This window comes from Phyllostomus discolor, chromosome X (assembly GCF_004126475.2).
Source record: "Phyllostomus discolor isolate MPI-MPIP mPhyDis1 chromosome X, mPhyDis1.pri.v3, whole genome shotgun sequence".
Classification (NCBI taxonomy): Eukaryota; Metazoa; Chordata; class Mammalia; order Chiroptera; family Phyllostomidae; genus Phyllostomus; species Phyllostomus discolor.
In genome coordinates this window covers 81,040,987-81,057,520 of record NC_050198.1, presented here as the reverse complement: position 1 = coordinate 81,057,520, position 16,534 = coordinate 81,040,987, and the positions used below count along the sequence as shown (strand labels likewise).

Sequence of the window (16,534 nt, the reverse complement as noted above, 5' to 3'; positions counted from 1 at the left end):
TCTCAACTCCTCTGGCTCTGTAAACTCCCCTCTTTAAGGTACACTCCCTTTCAGATACTCCTTCTCACAGACATCCGTGCATACATACATCCTCATGTTTTCTTACATATGCATTGAGAGAGATAGAGGGAGAAAGAGAGAGATAATAAATCTCTCTAATGTATTCACAACAACAGGGAAACAAAGGGAAATGAGACCCTAGATTAAAGGGAAGGTCATCAAGCATTTGCTCCTCCAGATCACAACTAGGGTTTCTAGAGAGTGGGCATGAGAGAGAAAGGACAAGTGGGGACACTACCCTACAAACGTAAGGACAGATGCCTATCAAGAAAACCTTGAGAATGAAGTTGTTCTTAGAAACTGTGCTGAGAGCTACTCCTCCTTCATCTTTGTTCTCCACCCCCACCTACTTCCCTTTTTCTATGAATTGTATGTTTCCCCAACAATCATCCAATTTTTGGCCAGTTTTCTTTTCCAAAATCTTGTCTGACTGGCTGTCAGAGGGAATTGGGGCTGTGGGAGATAGTTTCCCTGTAGTTTTCATGATAGAATGGTGTTTTAAAACTGCATTAAAATACCACTATTTTTAAAAACATTAGCCCTGGCTGGAATGGCTGAGTGGATTGTGTGTTGACCTGTGAACCAAAGAGTTGCCCGTTCAATTCCCAGCCAGGGCACATGCCTGGGTTGCAGGACAGGTCTCTAGTACAAGGCGCTCAAGAGGCAACCACACAATGATGTTTCTCTCCCCCTCTGTCTACCTTTCCCTCTCTCTAAAAATAAATAAAACCTCTTTTAAGAAAAACATTAATTCTTGTCTAACTATCTATCTATCCCTATTCAAAATCAGACTACTGTCTTGGCTATGATGCAGAGAAAAAAAGCCCTTGACCAGCAGTCAGGAGGCCTGTCTAGTTACTAAGGAGCTGAGTGGCCTTAGGCATGTCAGCGACCATCTCCAAGCCCTAAACACAACCAGGGTAATTTATTATTATCCTGCTTGTCTAAGAACAAGGTAGAGAGACACAATGTTCACATCTGCAGGGTCCTTGATTCTTCTACAGGACTTAGCCAACTATAGGACACAGAGCCATGCTGCCTCTTTCTACAGCTGGAAAGAGGTGCCCTTTCGCACACCCCTCACCACTGAAGGTCTTAAAGGGCTCCAGAGTGGGGAATCATAAGCAGGTCTCCCTTCCACTCTTTACTAGAGCCCCAGCCCAACCTAGCAACTTGCCCTGGACCCTGAGCTCAGTGACAGTGAAGGTGGCAGCAGGAAGGGGAGAGGGAGGGAGAGAGGGGCTGGAACCCACTGGCAGCTTACTTTGTGCCCTCTATCTAAAAGGGTAGTCTTGGGCCCCTGGCTGCCCCTGTGCTGCAGAGCATGGCCTGCAGGTTGTGCTCAACCACAGGAGTCCTGCCCCTAATTGGCTCGAGAAAAAGCAGAACCTGTAAAGTTAAACAAAGCTGCATGGCTCACAAAGACCACTCTTTGTGCCTACCCCCACAGAGAATTCAAAAAATTAAATATTTTGTGTATGTGAAAACCTGGGCAACTTGTTCAGCACTCTCAGGCTTCCTCTTTCCCCAACCCCTGCACCAGCTTCACGTCCACATGGAGTGCCCTAACTTCCCACTCTAGCCCCTCAATGGGCTGTACTCAGATATGTAGAACACTGCCCCTGTACTACCTCTTGGTGACTCTCCTGGTCCAGCCAGGGAATAAATGGTGGTGTGACCTGCTAGTCAGTCCTGCAGTGTAGCCACAGCCTGTCCTAGGACTAGCTGCAAGTGCTGCTAGTTCTTAGCTCTGTTGTTTATATTCTCCAACTCCCTGTAAAGGTTTCTGCGGAAGGACAGGAGCTGATTCATAGCAATTTTCCACATGGCAGCCAGCTCAGTGACTTACGCATACCTGTTTGTTAAATTCCCTTGGTTACTCCCACTGCTTCTCATTGTACCCCACAATATTCTTTCCCTTTATTTAAAGTTGATCCCTCCTTCAAGATTCAGGGTCTGTTCCTCTTAGTGCTCTGACTTTCCTCTCCCCTGGCCATGGTACACAATCTCATAGTACAGGTGAAGGAAAGGCAGACATGGAGGTTCAGATGGCTAAGAAACTTACAGGACACAGTGTTAATTAGCGGCAAAGCCAAGAGGAAGGCCCATTACTCCTGGATCCCAGTTCAGGACACTTTTTTCCACCCTCCCCTTTACTTCCCTTCTGCCCTGACTCGTATGGCATTTGAGTGAAGGCAATATCCTTTGTTGGCCCTTTGCACACAAAGGCTGCACAAGGAAAAACCCCTTCCCTCTTTGCCCCACTCTTCATGCTCCTTGTTTCCCATCTTATCCAGGGTCTGTGCTCTTCCAAAATGACAGAGAAAAAGGATCAGTTTGTTCAAACTTTAATGCGCAGAAAGAGCAAAGAGAAGCTAACTTCACAAAGTCCTCTACACATCTGGATGAGAATGGTCTCAGTAACTCCCCCCCCCCACAAACATACATACACACACACAACTATAGTCTTCATAGCTTTTTCCTATCTTCTTGACACCTGGAGAAGTCAGAAGGCCATCCTCACCTGCCCAAATGTTCTTACCAATACCTTTTCCAAAAATGCCTTCTAAGCTGTAGCCTAACAATCATATGTACAGATCACTATTCAGCCAAATAAAAAAAAAAATATTTGTAAGCACTAAATATTCTCATCCGACCCAACAAGGGAAAATGGGGTTTTACATGCAAGATCCCAAGTGAGGAAATTTTTCAAATACACAATTATATCCACTCCCAATTGAATTTGCTCCTCTCCTAGGTAAAAAAAAAAAAAAAAAAAAAAAAAAAAAAAAAAGTAGAAAGGGGGGAGCTCTGTTGACACAGAGGAACAGGAATGAAAAAAAGAGGAGAAGGGAGGGGAGGGGAGTCAAGAATGTCAAAGACTATGCATGAGCCTGGAAGAGGGAAGGACAGGGTAGCAGAGCCTAGGCAAAGAAGTGAGGGAAGAAAGGGAAGGGGAAATGTTAGAAGGCAGATGCTGACTCCAGGCATACATTGGTACTGGGGTAGCCCAGAAAACATGGACTTACTCCCCAAAGGATCAGAAATGGAACTTTTAGGGACCTGGATTAGAAGTGAGATCCAAAAATCCATGACAAGTCTCTCTTACCCCCTGGCAAAGGGAGAGAGCTTCTGGCTTTGGCAGCAGCATTAGTAGCGTTCTTTAAATACCACCTCACCAACATCACTACCAGGAAGATGCCTGCTTCCCCTCCCCACTTTTCCTATGCCCCCAGTAATTAGATAAAGCCTACCCAACACAGGAATGTAATTTGAATGGTCACAGTGATTTTCCCTTCCACTGAAGAAGAGGATCTCTCCCTCTCTTCCTGCTAAAAATGGGCTGGGTGCTGCCCCTTTATACATTTTAGAGCACCAAATTATGAAAGGAGAGGAAGGAAGGGAGTGGCAATTTGAGAGCAGTTCAATTTATCCCTGGCATTCTTCTGCCCCTTGATGGGTTTTTCTGAAACCCCTCCTTCTGACTCTGGCATCCCTGCTCCCCTTCCTCACTGCAACATCCTACAGCTAGTTCTCCCACTCTTGTGATAAATCATTGATATTGGGGTGCTCCTTCTGGTGATGCTTGTTTTCTAATGTGTGATCTTAGACTGACATATCAGGGAAAGATCTGAGTTGGGGGTGGGTGGACGCTATGGAAGATAAAAACAGAAACCCAACCAGGTAGCCAGCTGCCTTGCCAGGAAAGCAACATGGGTTGGCTTTGGGGGCAGATGGGAGACATGATTTGAACCTGATTGCATAGGGAGCCAATAGGCAGAGGACTGACAGGTTGTTGGCTTGGGTTACAGTGACACAAACACAAAAAGACTGCTGCATAATATATTAGAGAGAAGGTTGATGACTGAATATCACCCAGCCTCAGTTTTCCCAACTACAAAATAAGGGGATACTTGCTCACCCCATTGCACTGTTGGGAAGAGTGTGCAAAATAGCATTGGTAAAATACTTAGCACAAGGTCTGCCACAGAGTCCCTTGCCCCCTTAACTTTCCTTTGGTGTTGGGCATAGGAAGAAAAAGGGTTTGCCCAAAGCCACACATCAAGTAGCAGAATCAGGATTGGAACCTAGGTCCTCCAAATATCCCCCAAGCCAGGAATGGTGCTTTCCACCCTACTTCCTCTGCCAAGAAGGCCTCCAGGGATATCCTTCTGGACTTGGTGCGGGTAGAAGTGGTGAGGCATGTTAGGAGGCCGACTCTATGCATATGTATATAGACCCTCTATCACTTAGTCCAGACCTCAAGGGTTCAGGCTTCTGCCTCATCCCCTTTCTCATTATCACTCAGGTAATCTCCCCACGCCATCTTGGACTGATTCATCACCAGTTTAGCACCATCTTTGCTGTTCAACTCTGAAACAGTGACTCACCCTCTAGCTGGCCAGGGTCTCTGCCCTCCAGGAAAGAGGCTTTCTTCTTAATTGACTGCTGAAGCCTCAGCTGCAGTGAGACAATGCCCTCCCAGGCAGGCTTAGAACCTGAGGGCTTTGAGAAGCAATGGAATAGCCCTCTATCCAAAAGCTACTGCCCTCCATTCCCACAGTGCCAAGGGAGTCACTGTTGGAGTCCTCTCTATAGATTCTCTATTATAACTCCTTATGTGCCCTCAGGCCTCAGTGTTTCCAAGGGATTTCACCCAGGGCATTGCTTTGATGTATGTCCACAGCCTGTGCTGTGTCAGGGCACTGTATTAGGCACTGGGGAGACATAAAGTAAGAGGAGATATCCTTGACAGCCAAACCGAGTTCACTAAAAATAGCGTGGACGACTTGGAAAGGGAAAGAAAAATGCAGGGGAAGAGAACTAGGAAGTCCCTGAGAAGGGTGCAGGTGATAGGGAGAACGGCCTCACTGCAGCCCCAAGGACCAGGTTGTGACCTGGAATTTCTGGTGGCTAGTGACTGGCATCACTAAAATCACCAGTGTAGGCATTTCCCTTAAACACAACAGGATATTGAATGCTACCTGAACCCCTGGCCATGAGCTGCCTTTCTGGTGGTGTAGGGGGGCATCATTTGATGCCCATATCATCCTCTTAGCTTCTGATCCCCCTTCTCCAAACCCAAATCTTTATCTTTGATAAGGGCAAAGGAGAGGAAAAGGGAATATAAATCTTTTGAGTCTTAACTGAGAAGCACTTTACATATTTCCTCTTTTAAACTTCACAAGCTCCCAGCGACGTAAGCCAGTGACTTGACAAGCTAGTCAGCTATGAAGTGGCAGAGCTTGGATTCAAACCTCTAATGACTTCAAAGCCTGTGGCCTTTACATGGCAAGGCACTGCAGCAGGCTGGGGCTCTCTTGCTCCACCTCTCCTTCACCTGCTATCCATCTCAACAGAAAGGAGGCAAGCAGAGGCAAGCGGAGGACAGGAGCCAGATGATTATCTGGCCTCAGAGAATTCTGGAGTGACCCTGTAGCCCACTGCAGTGGGAGGAGACCTCAGTGTTTCCTGAGGGGATTACCTGGTCAGAAGTGCAAAGCACCTTTGGCAACTCTACCGCCCCCTACTGCAAGTGGCTCCCTAGCCAAGACCTACGTTCTCCTGACGGCTTGTGTGCTTAGTATAAAAAAAGCTCACCCACGACTTAAAAGCTGTCTCTGGCTTGTTCTGGGCTGCAGATAACCCTGACAGATTTGGTGACAAAAGCAGAAGGGAGGAACATTTATAACGCCCTACTATGTGTCCAGCATGGTGTCAGTGATTTCTCATAGCCATTGCCTTTTGTGTAGAAAATTAGCTGCTTTGCAAAATAGAGAGCTCTCCATTAAGAGAAGTCTTCAAGCTAGATTTGAACAGTTTTCATAAAAACCATGCCTGCAGATCTAAACTCCTCATTTGCTGAAACCAATAAGTCCTCCACCCTTAATAGTTGCCCTCTCTCCGGTAGGGGGAAGAATAGCAACCTCCAGCGGCGGGGGGGGGGGGGGTGTCAGAGGTCAACGCAGTAAAGGAATCAAGGGATCTGGGGAGGGTGCAGAGAGGAGGAGCTTCTGGCGGGGTCGAGGTGATGCTGAATCAGGGTCCTCGCCCAGCTTTCATGCTCGTCGCCCACCAGTGGATTCCCGGTACCTTCCAGTTTTCCTGGGTTCGGACGGAACCTGACTGGACCCAACTCACTCACTCCCTTTGCTTGGGAATGGGGAACAGACACACACCAGGTCAAAAAGAAAAAAAAAGAGCGTCTCTGCCCACACCTCCTCTCCTGCCCATCCCCCCTCCTTCCATCCCCCTCCTCCCCTCCTCGTCCCCTCCTGGCCCCCTCTTCCGCCCGAGGGAAGGAGGGGGTGGGCTGTGTGTGTGTGTGTGCCTGTTCCCGTGTCTGTGTGCGCGCGCGAGTGTGGTACTTCTGTGTGTGTATTCGGTGTGTGTGTGGGGGGGGGGGGGGTGTTCCATGCATGTTTTACTCCGAGTACTTGATGTGGAGTGTATTTGGTTTATGCTTGGACATGAAGTATGTGCTAGTGTGGTGCTTGTGTTTGCATGCTTGTAGGTTGTGTTTCTATCCGTTTTATTATAGTGTCACTATGTGGGTGCGGTCTGAATGTGGGTGTGTTCAATGTATGTTTCTGCAAGGGTTGGTGGTTGTACTGTGGTATGTGTGTATGTGTACTTACCCTTAGATGTATGTGCTCTGTCAATGTGGGTCTATGGGTGGTGTTTGCTGTTGTGTGTAGTATGTGTGTTTGTGTGTAAAATGTTTTTATATGGTGCAGTATGTATGTGTCTTTGGGTGTGATGTGTTCATGTGTGTGGTGGGGATGCATGCGGCCAGTATATGTGCTAGGTTGGAGAGCTGGAGAACATGTGTGTCTTATAGGGTGGACGTTGCAGTGTGAATGTACTAGGTGTGGTGTGTGAGAGCACCAGGGTTATCTAAAGAACCCAGGTGACTGTGTGCTTGTTTTTTTTTTTTTGTTATTATTGTTTTTAAACTGGGGTTGGGGGTGTTGCACCAGGACCAGAGCAGAGTTACCTCTGCACCTGCTGACCTGATCTACCCCGTCTAAGTCTGCCCTCGACCCCCCCCCCCCCCATCGCTGTGCGCTGCCCACTGGCTGGGGCAAGGTGGGTGCTTACCTGGCTGCTTGGAGGAAAGAAGAGGAGGGCGCTGCACGTGATTGGCCAGGTAGGGCGCCTAGGGCGTGGTGCAGGGGCTGGTGGGAGTAAACTGGAAAGAATCTTGTCACTTCCTCCCACCCCAGGGGATCCCAGTTTGTGCCCGGAAGAGCCCAACTATTTGTTCAGGGCCTGGCTGTTTCACACCTCCTTGGTTGTGTGTGGGCAGATCTGTTGCCTGGAATTCTTCTCCACCGCCCCCCACCCTCCTAACCTAAATCAAGAGTCACAAAACTTTCTCTGCTTTTCTGTACCCCTCCCTCCCAATTGAGGCCCACCCTAGTTACACTCTTCATACTTCTCATGATAAAATCATGCATAGCTGCAATTATTCGTCTCTCTTTTTAAACTCTGAGCTGTAGAGAATGCCTGGTGTATATTAAGAAAAATAATAGTGATCATAAGAATAATGTTACCATTGATTAAGCACTTACTGTGTACTAGACATTGTGCTAAGTGCTCTTACATGCATTATCTCCTTGAGTCTTCACAATGGTCCTATGAGGTAGACAGAGCTATGATTATTCCTATTTTACACATCAAACATGAAGCTCAGAGTAGTTAAGTAACTTCCTCAAAGTCACAGAGCTAGTAGGAGGCAGAGTTGGTATCTGAAACCAGGTCTGCCATGCTCTCTAAGCCTTTCTTCTGAACCAAGCAGCCTCACCAAGGGTCCCCTTGCTAAGCATTGACATCTTTACCAAACAATATCATTTCCCAACAAATATTTCCTTTAAGTTTACTGACAGCACCAAGAGTGTGCAATATAATCACTTTCTTTGTCTCTCAGACAGCTGATACTTTTTCCACTTAATTACCTGCTTTGTTGACACCTCAAAATTTGTAATTACCCTAGGCTCATAAGCACCTCACCAGCTCCAGTTCTGGGAGCTCTTCTTAGGCTGGTGCTGAAAGAAAGAGCAGAGAATGAGCATTTTCTAGCCATAGGGTCAAGAGAATTGGGTATGAAGGGGGACGGGGATGAGGGGGTCAGGATTGAGTAAGGGAATTATTTCATGGTTCTCCCAGATATTTTTAAAATAGCATTAACTTCCAGAAACTGGTAAATTTCAAGCAGATCAGTCACCTTCAAATCGAACTGCACATAGAAAAACAAGCAGAGACCCCTTAGAAAATATTCCTGAATGGGCCCCATTTTGTATTATTCATGATTGAGGGGAGCACTGTGCTTGTCTAATGGGGCTCATGCTGCTTTAATGCCTTCTAAGCAGCCTAATCTAAGAAATCCAAATTAAAACAATATGTTGCATTTTGGGGAGCACATTTATTAGGGAAAAATTGGGGCTCAGTTACAGATAAAGGGCCTCTGGAAGCATTGGCTTCCAGCTTTGCCTCCAGGGAACCAGCCTAGACTCCTGTGAGGAGGTCAGGGGGTGGAAAAAGAGGGACAATTCAATGGTGGTGAGTCACTTCTCCACTTTTCGGAGCGGGGGTGAGAGGCACGATTTAAATTGCTACTGTTATTATTGCGCCCTTTCATCTGGCACAAATGAGCCTAGTATGCAGAAGAGAAGCAGCTACAACATCCATAAAGCTTTCTCTCTAGCTGGGCTTAAGTCAGCACCTCATCCTGGGTAGGCAGGAAAAACATTGCTTCAACTACTATGTAGCCAGTAAGTCTCCTTTTGAAAGAAGAAGAAGAAAAAAAAAAAAAAAACACTAGAGAGGCCAGCCTGAGCTGTGCAAGGTACAAACTGAAGCCCCTTGGTAAGACCCTACAAAGAATTCATGCAAACTTTGGTGTGTCCCAGCATCTGGTCTTAGGCACTTGGCTTCTCTGCTGGTGCAGAGCACCAGCAGTCTGACACCTTCTCACTCTCCTCTGTATATACTAACTTAATTTCCATTCCCTCACAGTCACGTGAGGCCTCCTCTCCCTCTTTGAAGGTTCTCTCTCTGCCTCCCACTCCCCTCATCCCCACACCACTGGGCCACCAATCTAAATCCCATTGTGCAAGTCCCACCTGCGTTCATGAAGACTCTGGTTCACTCTGGCTCAGTAATGCTCCTACCTGTGAAATTGGGGATAAACTTCAACTTTGCAGAAGCCAAAAGCTCTGGCTCCAAAGATTAAGTCCTAGACCAGAGACCCTAAATTAGTATGATGGATGGCTATTCTTACCACCCTTGCCCACCACAAAATCCATGTAAGTGGTGGAATAGGAGATGCTACCAGGAATTTTGTCAACACTGTCAACAACGTGGGATAGACACACACACACACACTTTTCCTTGGAGCTTAAAATTGCCACCATAAGTCTGTCTCTCTTTACAGTCCATAACATGAGGATTATATGGGGAATTGTAGGGGTGGAAAAAATGTTTTAATAACCCACATTACTGCCAAATGTAAACAGATTTTCTTGTTTTCACTCTAAAAACAAGAACCTATAAGGAGCAGGGCACCAAAATGTGAATTTTATTCAGAGAGATCTTGGTTTCTCCGTGAGAGTAAAACACTTTAAAGCTCTCTTCTATGGGGCAGAGGATCTTTGGAGTAAGGCAGCTTTGAGTTTTTATTCCAGCTCTGTCACTTACTTGCTGGGTGATCTTGGGAAGGTTACTTCATCTCTCTGAATTTCAGTTTTCTTCTGTGAAATGGAGATGCTAACACCTGCCTTCGAAATGCTTAGATGACTGAAAGAGGTAAAATATGGGAAGCAGCAGACTAATAACTAATATGTATAGCAAATGCTCAAGAAAAGGTTAATTCCCTCCCTCAATTTACTCTCTGAACCCCCACCCCATCCCCTCTCATATAACCAAGATTGTCTCAATCAGGGTGTTCAGGGACTGAAGCTGACTGACTGAGTTGCCAATTTTCCTCATTACTGGTTTGTCTGACACTCTTGAAATAGCCCCTCTTCTTTTAGGATGATGTTTTGATCAGCCTAATGCAGCCCCGGAAGAATTGGACCGTAAGTCTAATTCTCACTCAGCAGTTTCTCCTAGCAGTGTTAATGAGACATAGGTTGCAAATGTAATACTCCAGATAGGAAAGTTTCAAACTACCTACTAGACAACCCCCCACCCCAACTCCCAACCCTTGCTGCAGATCTAGCCCAAACCCTATCTCCTAAATATGTACTGTTGTGTTCAAGAGACTGATGGCATGAATATTTCCTGGCTGAACTGCCCCATGATTCTTGTTTGGTTTTTCTCACCTTGGCCCTAGAAATTAAGAGGTATCCCTAAGGCCACCCTTTTTCTAGCAGCCACCAAGTTGGGGGGGGGGGGGGTAGATGGGACAGTGAGGAGAAAAAATGTTTCTCTGAGATATACTTTGCAGCACCTAAAATACAGCTCTAAATGGTGTGTTATTCATCTGTTTGCAGTTAAAGTAAGATAAAACCCACTGTTTACAAAAAATGGTGAGAGAAGACCTCAGTCTGTGTCTTTCCTCTCTGATGCTGTTGCCTCCCTCTAGAGACAAAAACAAGTCACTACAAGCTAAAACAGCATTTATGAAGAAACCGCGGCAGGGTGTGGGGGTGGGGAGTCAACTTTAAGAAGTGGAGGGTAGGGGGTGAATATAATTCTAACTAGGAATAAATAGGTTATAAGCTAGAGTATTATTGAGTTACAGGGCAGAAAAAACTCTGAGTGGCCAAGCTTTGGGTGTTTCCAGTGTATGAAAGATGCCTTAACTCTTCCTCCTCCTTCACCTCTCTTATTCATACTGCATACTACCCTTCACTGACACTAGACTCCACCATGTAAGTTAATCTATTAGTGAGTCCCTCTGAGGATTTAGGAATTTAGAAAAACTTCTCCAGCTCCTACCCATGACTGCTTCTGAGGAGGTCCTGTAGCCTCCACTTTGAAGTAGGAGGAGTAAAAATTAAGGGTCTTCCATACCATACAGATAATAGTTGGAACAGGGGTTCTGGATAAGCTATTTAATAAGCTTTCCTGAACACAGGGACCTACCAGTTACAAGGTATTGGGTTCCCATCCCCAGGAAGCTGCCTGGATTTTGAGAAGTGTATCTGAGATGTGACAGTAGCTGCCAAGGCTCATCAAACATGCCATCTACCTACTTCTGCTGATACATGTGAGAACAAATGATACTGCCAAAAGGAAACAGAAATCATTTCCTAGTGACTCAGAGCTCCAGTGATTAGGACACAGGTGGTATTTGCATTGCATTTTCCAGTTGAAATGTGTACCTTTTCTTTTTTTTAAGATTTTATTTATTTTTAGAGAGGGAAGGGAGGGAGAGAGGGAGGGAGAGAGGGAGGGGGAGAGAGAGAGAGAGAGAGAGAGAGAGAGAGAGAGAGAGAGAGGGAGAGAGAGAGGGAGAGAGGGAGAGAGAGAGAGAGAGAAACATCAATAACATCAATGTGTGGTTGCTGGGGGCTGTGGCCTGCAACCCAGGCATGTACCCTGACTGGGAATCAAACCTGCGACACTGTGGTTCGCAGCCCACGCTCAATCCACTGAGCTATGCCAGCCAGGGTGAAATATGTACCTTTTCATAGAAAGGAATCTATAAGTAATCAAATAGTCCTAAAAACCAGACTTGGACTCTGGGCAAGGGAACATCATCAACATCCTATTGACCACCTAGTAAATGTCTACTGCATGTCAGCATAGTGTTAGGAGCTTTGCTAACACGGTTATCATTTTAAATATCACTCAAGCTTTGACATTAGACCAAAAGAAGTTGTAATCTTTGCTCAGTTACTGTGTGGCAGTGAACAAGTTACTGAACCTCTCTGAGCTTTATCTTTAAAATAAAGATAATACCAGAGATTTTTTTATGAAAGTTAAATGAGAGTATTTATGAAAAGTGACTGGTACATAGTCAATATTTGGAGAAGAAATAAAATGCACTTTTGAGACCTGAGTCATAGAATGCACTTAATATAATGATATTATTATTATTATTATTATTATCCTGGAAATGTCAGCATTATTAAATCATTTTAAGTGAGGTTCAGTAACTTGCTCACAGAAACAGTATAAATACAGGCCTGAGATTCAAACTAATCTGCTTCTTCCCACTCAGTGTTAAAGAACACTTTATAATCATTGGGAAGATCACATATGTCTGACCTAATCTAAATACATTTACTCTATAAATAGAAGGAAAAATTCCTTATATTAAACTATGTGCAATGGGATTTTAGATCATTGATTGGAATGTATGCATATCACAGGCCTTCAATTAGACTTTTAAAAACTTTTTAAATTATTCGAGTGATTTAAGAACAAAACTGATAGAGATTTAAGGAAACAGAAAAAATAACTATTATTCCACCAACTTAACAGAATCTCTTAACTTATTTACCTTGTTGCTGAACATTCTTCATTTTTCAAAAATGCATATTCAACAGTTACAATCATACTATTTTCCATGTTGCTACCAATTTTTCATAAACATCTTTTTATAGTTGTAGACTAGTCCAACAAGTGGATATGTCATATAGGTTGTTTAACCATTCCACTCTTGTTGGACATTTAGGTTGTCATAGTACATACGTGTGAACAAAGGAATGATGTTACTTTCACCACTGCCATAAGCACCCTCTGAGACCTGGTGTCCTGCTCCATCAATGCCTAGTATGCATTCCATCATTTGATATTTAAGCATGATGAATGTCAGCTCTAAGGCTGGAGCCTGAGGTACATTTGCAAGAGTATTATTCTTTGTCAGTTTTGATCACCCATATTCTGCATTTCATCCTCATGGTGGGTGTGTAAAGTGTGAGCTAACTTAGAAACCTAAGCTCTAGAGTGTCACTTTTTTTTCCTATGACAAAGTGTTTTTTGAGGTGCAAACAAGTGATTTACAAAGTAACTTTGGGAAGTCCTGCCATTGGTGAGTGGGGGTGCTTATATGCTACCATAATGAATGGAGTGGGGCATCTCATTGGCAAATTCACCCCAACTCCATAAAATAATCCTGTTGCAGCTCAACCAGACCTGGCCTCAGCAAATCAATTGGATCCCACCTCAGAGAAAAGATCAAATTTATATGTAAAGTGGACCCCAGGGTCTCTTCAGCTTTAGAATTTTGGCTGCTTTACAGAATTCCAATTGTCTGAGGCTAAATCCAATGCCAAGAGTGAACTGGGAAGAGCATTTTTCAAGTGGGTCAATCATGCTGTCCTTTTCCCTGAGAAAGAAGACCTTTTGGGGGGCTCACATTCTTCCCAGGGCTCAATAATACCCCTACCAAATGTTTTCATATGGTCCTCCATTGGTCATTGTCACTCTCAAAAATTGCTCTGACATACCAACCATTTCTTTGGAAAGAAGAGTGGGTGCATGATAGAACATTTTGAATACTTCCCCACTCTTCCCAGGTACTCAGAAGCCAGGTACTTCCCCCACCTCTGATGCCTGAAGATTTCTGGAAGGCATTTGAAGAGAGGCACCAAGGTCAATTATAACCCTACAGAATATCAATAGTTACCCACAAAGTTATCTTTTCATGTTACAGCATTTCTCAGGAGAATGCAATGAATGAGTTCTTACCTAGTCAAAAAAAAAAAACTGTACTGAAAGACTAATTACTTATTTGAAAGTGATGTTGTGTCACTTAAGTGAGATCGTATATGTAAAGGACTGAGCTTAAGGCACAGCATCTGGGAAGTACTTCATATATATTTGCTGTTTATTGTATGTGTAATAGAGCTGGGGTAGGAAGTAGTATGCCACTGGTATACATGAGGAGACATGTTTTATCAGACTGGAAATGCAACAGCAAATATAGAAGGTCTTGTGCTTGTGTCTAAAAAACAACTAAAAGAGAATGGAGACTGAAAAGAACATGGGATTACTTTTTAAAAAAGAATAGCTTCAGTTGAAAGTACTTCCAATATAAATAGACTAGTTATGTGAACCATATGGTGTGTACATGGGATTTGTGTGGTGTGTGCGTGTGTGATATGGGTATATTGTGTTGTGTACTAAAAGTATAGGATGCATGTCAAATATGTATATGTGTGCATTTGTGACTTTGTGGGCTTGTGTGGGTGTGGGAACGTGTATGTATGTGTGTATTTATGGCTTTGTATCTGAGTTACATGGGTGTGATGTGGACTTCCAAAAGAGGGCAAGTCAGCCATCCAGGACTATATTTACAGGGGCACAGCTGGAAATCCTCTTTTGACCAGGTCACTGGGCATTCTCAACTTGGAGCACATCCAAAGAAGAGCAGCTAGATATGGGTAGGACCCTCATAGCCATGTCATATATTAAACAGATGAAGGAACTGAGGAGGTTCTGTATGGATAAGAATAGGGGTGAATGAGGGTAGGGGAATAGAGATGACTGGCACTGTTCTCTTGGGAAGATGGCATGAAGGTCAACTCCAGGGCCAGGACATAGCTTTGGGTTCACTTTAGTGAAAAATCTTCTAATAGACATGGCTGTCTTTAAATAGAGATGGACTTCCTGATGTGATACTGAGCCCCTCCCAGTTGGGTTATTCATAAAGAAGTTTTCATATATTTTATCTCATTGGAGTCACAGGACACCCTGGTAGGCCAGGCAGGGGTATAATGTTTCCTCCTAACCCCTTTGCAAAGGTTGGGTGTTTGAGCAGGAAGGCCTAAAAGGAATCTTATAAAACTCCCTTATGTTTTTCCACTCATCAGGATCACATAAATGAAAAAGTACACAACAAAAATTAAGCGGTGTGTATGTTCATTTCTTTCCTTTTCGGAGTACTTGGGGCCTGTCAGCAACTGTACTTGAACTTGTTAAGTATGCTATAGACTCTTAACACAGTAGGTCAGGCTCCTGAGATGGTTCTCAGTAGGGTGCTAGAGCTGCAAACTACTAAAAGCAGGTTTCTGCTGAATTAAGTTTCTGAAGTCCTCTCCTCCTGCCTCCCCTTCCTGCCTATGAGGGGGCAGAGGAAAGAGGAGACAACCCCAGGTTTGGTCTACGGCTGGTGACCAACGACACACTCTCACCAATATATATTTTGGAGGTGGAGACTATGGAAAAACAGGTGGCAGTGGGGGCAGGTGGAAGCCTTGGAAGGGTGGGGCCTACAAAAAGAAGTGAAGGACAGTGTGTATGGGGGTCCTGGGAAATTTCAAAAAGAAACTATCAGTCTCCTGAAAGTGTAAGGAGGAAAAGATCTAATCAGTTTCCAAAATGTACTTTATAGAAGCAATGACAGGAAAAGGGTGAAATGCCATTCACATATTCATACTGGTGCTGTGATCCTTGTACATCTATATCTTCAATTCTACAGGGATAGCGGGACCAAGCATTGATCTCAGATACACAAGGGAAGACCCAGACTAAAGACCCAAGGCCTCCATCTTTGGGCAGCTTGGGGCAGTGGTAAGTTGGCACAACTTCAGCAGAATCTGATTTGCTGACAACTCTTTGCATGACCTTGGGCGAGCCTTTCCTATCACTGGACTTCAATGTCACCATATTTTAAAGGAAGGGATTGAATTTGACGACTCTAAGTGGCTCATGTTGATATTCTGTAGATGAAAATGGGACAAGAGGGGCAAGCTTCACGGAAAAAGCCTCCCTCCCACCCACCTTCAGGACCCCTGGGCCCTGCATGCCCTGCCAGGGCTATTCATCTTTGGGCCTTCAGGGCCCGTGGGTTGCGGGAGGCGGTCCTCCGTGTCTGGCCCCAATGATCTGGCTGTGCTTGAGGACCGCAGAGCCAGCAGCTCCGCCCCCATGCTTGCCCCGCGTCCCACCGAGCCATTAGCGGGATTGCTCAGTGTTCCGGGCAAAGCTGATGATTTATGCCGGGCCTCGACGGGGCAGTCCTTTGAGCCAGGAATAATTAGCTAAAAGCCAGCGGGAAGGGAGGCAAGGGGACAGCTAGCCAAGTCCCAGGGCGCCCAACTGAGGCTGCAGCCGTCTGCTGCCCCTAGCCAAGCACTCCAGCCCCTCTGCTTGGTGGTCCCCACTCACCACGGCGGGGGCGGGGCTCAAAGGCCGACGACGCAAACAGGCAGTCCAGAATCCACGCCATGCCCCTTGCTGAATGACCGGCAGCCTGGAAACTAGTTTCCGCGCAGTTCCCCACGCTGGCTGCCCTAAGTAGCCCCTGTAGACCACGCCCTGAGCCGCACCCTGCACCCAGCTAAGAGTGTCTTGGTCACCGGACACCTCGGGCATGTCATAAAGGGGGCAGGGCCTCAGGGGAGCCCACCTCCCCTTGCCGGAGGGGAAGCCGCTTGTCCCACAGCCCCTTACCCCATGCGGAGAGAGGCCACGACACAGCTCCTGTCTCGGGAAGCACTGACTGAATTCAGGACCCTTCCCCTTCCCCAGGGATCCCACAGTCTGAGGGGAGACGCCATCTCAGTCCTGGTGAGCC

The 16,534-nt window shown here is 45.5% G+C and overlaps 1 protein-coding gene across 2 annotated transcripts in view; it reads right to left on the bottom strand.

Moving 5' to 3' along the window:
• Window positions 1-16,279, bottom strand: part of ARHGAP36 (Rho GTPase activating protein 36) — a 30,754-nt gene extending 14,475 nt beyond the window's left edge. Inside the window, exons 1-3 of one of the 2 annotated variants that reach the window (XM_036016541.1) lie at window positions 16,126-16,267; window positions 8,019-8,108; window positions 7,162-7,252 (exon numbers count right to left, since the gene is read on the bottom strand). Coding sequence is in view for 1 of the 2 variants with exons in the window: in XM_028522751.2 (XP_028378552.1) it covers window positions 16,126-16,186 (61 nt within the window). In the remaining variant the exon portion in view is untranslated. Of the gene's footprint in view, window positions 1-7,161; window positions 7,253-8,018; window positions 8,109-16,125 lie in introns of both variants that reach the window. The other variant, XM_028522751.2, reaches the window with a different exon arrangement.
• Between the last annotated feature and the right edge of the window lie 255 nt (window positions 16,280-16,534).